Source organism: Rhopalosiphum maidis, chromosome 3 (assembly GCF_003676215.2).
Source record: "Rhopalosiphum maidis isolate BTI-1 chromosome 3, ASM367621v3, whole genome shotgun sequence".
NCBI lineage: Eukaryota > Metazoa > Arthropoda > Insecta > Hemiptera > Aphididae > Rhopalosiphum > Rhopalosiphum maidis.
Window position 1 is genome coordinate 11,511,954 of NC_040879.1, and position 5,609 is coordinate 11,517,562.

A 5,609-nucleotide genomic window follows, 5' to 3' on the forward strand; every position below is an offset into this window, starting at 1 on the left:
TTTAATAAAAGTTTTTCATATACTATTTGAAAAATACAAAAACTTCTTGGGTATGTACAATTTATTTTTTAAAGCATTCAAATTTCAAATTTAGACGAAATTACATATTTAAATTATGAAACGATACTCATTATTTTGTTAGAGTTTAAAAACATTAATCTATCAAATGTTAGCACAGCCAAAAATCAAATCTAACCATTATTAAATTGTATCTAACTTAATACAGCATGTAAATACTTGTAACTCTGTAATTAGATGTAATGATTTGTATAATAGTATGTGATATGCTGACATATTTTAAATTAAATAAATTTAATTAATAAAAAAAATATATTATTTGCGGGGATATGAAAATATTTTTAAATTTTAACATGTTTAAGTAAATGATAATATTATATTATTATATGTATTTGATATTATAAATCTTAAGTATCTACAGTTATTTGTTTTTTAATTGGTAGGTACAACAAAATGTTAGACATCGTTATTTCATACGGTCGAATATTCAATGTTTAAAAGTTTGAATTTCAAACGCTCAAAATAAATCAATATAACAATCCAATAATATTTTTTTTACCATTTTTATTATAGTAAGAAAACTTGTAAAATTTTTTTTAAATTTAAGACATAACATTTTTTTTTATGAATTTTAAACTAGTAAATAATTTGTAAATTCTTGAGATTTTGACGAATATTCTTAAAATTCTGAGGTTTTATCACTGCTTATAAAAATATATTGTGACTATACATTTTTAATTTATTTTATTTGATATGAAAAACTTTTGAAGCACTTTGAATCAAATTTTTAACCTTATTTACTCATAAGTCAAAATTGTATAAAACGTACAAATTAAAATAATTCAAAAATAGTTTTTTACTTTAATTATACGTAGCATAAATTGCACACCTTCTTTAAATATATTCCACTGTTTTATATTATTTTTTTTCCAATAAATCTTTTAAATAAACTTTAATTTCTTAATATAATTTCACAAATTTTTCCACTACCATTATAATTATATCCTCTTAATAAAAAATATATTATATATTTAAACACATTTCTGTTTAACTATAATTGTATTGTTATTATGTCATATATATGCAATAAATTGTTGCCATGTTATTGAGTAGATAAATATCAATAAATAAAAATATTTTTATGTTTTTATAAATTTTTCCAAAATTTACAATTTTAAAAATTTTGAGTGATATATATAAAAATAATAATCTTACAACTATTTTATTTTTACCAAAATGTTCCGTAATGAAGTTACAGGCCCTAAATTATATTTTAATGAGATATGGGCAACAAAATCGATAGCTAAAAGAGAATTTCAAAAGAATAATTATGAAATAGGTAAATTATCTTATCTTTAGTAATAATTAATGTATGCTACAGTAGTACAGTTAAACATACATAAATATATCTCATACAATAAATTATAATATTATATATATGGTTATAGCGTATAATTCTTGTTACTTATTTATTTTTAAAACCTAACATAACAAATTTCAGCTGCTCAATATTGTGAGAAAGTATTAGCGGTTTCCAACAATGATTTAGACACTAGAATCCTTCTAAGCAAATGTCAACAGAACTTGTTTCAACCAAAATTGTCGTACGAAAATCACATGCTAGCAGAAGCTCAATTTCCTAATATATTATCAGTCTTGGAGAATAGAGCAAGTACAACACTGGATAATGAAGAATATGAAAAAAGTTTATTAACATATTTGAACATAGCAAAAAAAAGGGTCAAGCCTATAGATTTTACATTAGGAGTCCTAAAGGTATTTTCTGTGATACAAATACAAAATTGTACAGTGGGTTAATTATTATTAAACTATTGAGATAAGTTTAAAATAGATAAATAATAATTTTAGTTGACGCAAATAATAAATAACTCGACAAATTTAAAAAGACAAAAATATAGAGACCGTTGTTTGGGAAATACAGTTTTGAAGTTGGCACAACAGGGGGATTTGAATAGCACAGAAGCTTTGCACTCGAAACTTGCTAAAACAAAACTTACGTGCAAAAACCAAAATCAATCATTTTATCTTGGTCGTTTAGCACAAGACAAAAAGTTTTTTGAAGAAGTACTTCAATCCGGTGGTCCTAAGCAGCCATTTTATACTGCAAAAAATAAATTATTTAATAACATGAAACGAGTTGTCGACTCATTAGACGTAGCTTATGTAAGTACAACGAGCCTATACAATTATTTATTTTTATCTATCAATAATATTAATATTTTTTTTATTTAAGGGACAATTATATCAAAGAAAACAGCTATTTGTTTATAAATGTGATGAGCCTAAATTGCAAGGCGATAGACTTTCAACTCGAATAAATAATTCAAAACTTGTAAAAGATATGAGACATCTTATGATTTGTAAATACTTAAACCTTATCATTCAATTACTAATAAAAAACCAAATTAAAGAAGCCAAATTAAAAACGGAGCTAATGATAGAGTTTATGGAGAAAAATTATTATAAATCCGACAGCATTTTGGATAAAGTTTACCAAAGCTTTGGTATAGCGCAATATGTATTGTTTCAAAATGTAAATCGGTGGAATATAGAAAAAAATCATCAAAGAATGCTCATTTTTTTAGGAGCTACTAAAAGTAACATACCACTATATGAATCATTATTTGGACCATGTGAAATAAATCCAAAGTATGAGTAATGTGATAAATTTTTATGAATGATTAAAATAGCATATAAAAATAGGGTTTCCAGCCTTAAAGTAGTCAAATAGTTGCATTATGAAAAATACAAGGCATAAACGATATCAATTTAAATGATGAAAAATTATCAAAAAAGATTTGAGATTGCTAGCATCTACTTATTAATTATTTGAATCAGATAATATTTTTTTACTAATTATTTGAAATCTTAAATTTGTATTATAATATTTAACGTTTTTAGACATTATACTTTTGATAAGAATTCTATAAAAACTTAATAATATACGTTACATAATCTTAAACATATATTGATGAAGTGTAATTACCTATGATTTACTTTTAATAAGATATTTGGAGTTCATAAATAATTTTCGTACTTGTCAAAAGTTTTCGTCCCTTTAAATCATGTATTTTATTATTTACGAGTGATAAATAAATTTTAATTTAGGGTAGATTTAAGCATTGTGATCTTATTTTAAAAATGGTTGACTATTAGGTATATATAAACATGGACTGTAATAGACATCTTAAAAAATTGTTCAATTCTTTGTAATAATATTCACTATTTTACAGAAAAACTATAAATAAATTATGTGCTCGTTTGGAATCATCGAAGTCGATAATAGAAAACATTTTCATATATTACGAAATAGCTAAATGTTATATAGAATTGGGCAATGGTAATCTTAAAAATGCTTGTAATAAAGCCACTAAATGTTTACAATTAGCTAAAGAAATTAATAATCATACGTGGACTGTGAACGCATTAATTTTACTAGTATCGATTGAATTTCAATTAGACAATAAACCTAAGTGTTGTCACATATTATACAAGGCTATTGCAATCGCTTATACGCTCCATGTGCCCGGAGTCTTAATGTTTTTGGAAAAGGTTAGCAACATTAAATGAACATTTCTAATAATTTTAAGAGCTATTATTATTTTATAACTCTGTTTGATATCACAAAACAATTTAAATGTAAAATTAAATTACATAATAATAAAACAACGTGAATATAAATAAAATAATATAAATTGATGGTAGGTATTTAGAATAAATAATATATAACAATAAATGAGTTTAAAATAATAATGAAAATAATTAATTAACCATTTATTATATATGTAACTAATCATCAAATTACATTATTTACTTTTTTTTTTTTTTTTAAAGGTAGCTAAAATGATTTTTGAAACAAATGCTATACATACTACACGAATTGAGAAAAAGATAATGGATGTTTTGAATTTCATGCCAGACGTTTCAACAAGAATGAATGCTATGTTCAAGTTCAAACGATTAATCACTATGCCGATAAATCTGTAGCTGTACTAAGTCAAAAATGTCGATTATAAATTCAACAAATAAAAAAAAAATAGAAATAATAATAATAATAAAGCTCCAACTAGAACGCATACCAATATTATAATGAATTACTCTCGTAATCATAAACATATTTTGGTATTCGAGGGTGTTTATATTTCTGAAAATAATTATAAGCAATTTTTTTTTCATTTATTAAACTAAATTGAATATAATTTTTTCTAATACAAAGTTAGCATCTGGTTAAAATAGTTGGGTCCTATAAATATAAAATTAATTAATTTTGTTATGAGTGTACTCTGAATCCTTTTCGCTGTCATGATTATACATAATATCTATCTTATTCTGAATTTCATTTAAAACTATTTTCTGCGCAAACGAGATATGTAATTACCTTAAAAGAGTACCCATTGTCGTATAAATACTATACAATTAAAATGTTTTTCGTAACTCTGGCTGATAATACAATTTATTTAAATAATACTAGGGTTATAAACAGATAATATTTTTTTTAATTAGAATTTTATGTTTTCGTATAATCAGTTTTGTTTAAATCAGTGGTTCCCAATCTCTTCTATTCTACGTTCCCTTTGTAGATTTTTAAAAATGTCGCGCAATGAATTATTTTAATTAAAAATAAAATTATTCTTGTCATTTCAAATTCAATACATCTAAGATCAAAAAAAATTGAATCCATCCTAGTCCATATAGACTAGGCAGGGGTGGCTCGATCGCAACATGCGTTCAACTTTGATAGACTTGTGATCGATGTCTGAGTGCAGTGGTGGATTTAGGGAGGGGGGTACTTGGGAGCTGAAGCACCCACCGTTCCGTGTATTTTTATTAAAAATTACTAATAATTTGCCTATTTAAAAAAATAATGTATGATAAATTGTTTATAATTTTTATATTGCTTAATTATGTTTAAGTACCAAATTATTATTTTTTTTTCACCCAAAATTTTACATAATAAGTACTTTAGGATTATTATTATTAACAAAATAGCACCCACCATAAAAAAATCCTAGATCCGCCACTGTCTGAGTGTATATTTGTGTTAATTCATAAAATTTAGATTTAGAAAAAAAGAAATAAATAACTATGAAAAATGAAATTATACACAATATACACTCAGATGTCTTTATTAGGCACAAGCTTACGCCCCGCCAGCATTCGAGGGACGATTAAATATCGTCAGCAATACAGCAATAAGTACGTACCCATGAATTATTTTAATTATTTCTATCTTTTCACTTTTATTGCATTTATATAAGGGCTATGGACTAAGATTTAATCCATCCTTGTCCGTCGGTTAGTATTGATATTTTATAACCATTTGAAGTTATCATTTTTACAATTTTACGAATGTACCTAAATAAGTTTCTTTACTTAAAAAATTGAGGTTTTAATTAAATCTAAATTGATCAAGTACATTTTAAACAATAATTTAACTTGTTAAATGACTGGATAAGTTTTTAAATATTTATCCTAGAACCTTTTTAGAGATATAACTAATATTTTTAAATCAACTGTAACATTTTTTAATGGTCATATATCATATAGTGTAATAAAATCGTGTCTACAAA

The 5,609-nt window shown here is 24.1% G+C and overlaps 1 protein-coding gene across 1 annotated transcript; it reads left to right on the forward strand.

Annotated features, from left to right (window-relative positions):
• Positions 1-1,254: 1,254 nt before the first annotated feature.
• On the forward strand, positions 1,255-4,026 carry LOC113560225. The gene is made up of 6 exons (XM_026965990.1): positions 1,255-1,357; positions 1,520-1,794; positions 1,888-2,202; positions 2,273-2,688; positions 3,273-3,591; positions 3,874-4,026. Exons 1-6 carry the CDS (start codon positions 1,255-1,257, stop codon positions 4,024-4,026), a joined length of 1,581 nt encoding a protein of 526 aa, XP_026821791.1.
• Positions 4,027-5,609: the final 1,583 nt, after the last annotated feature.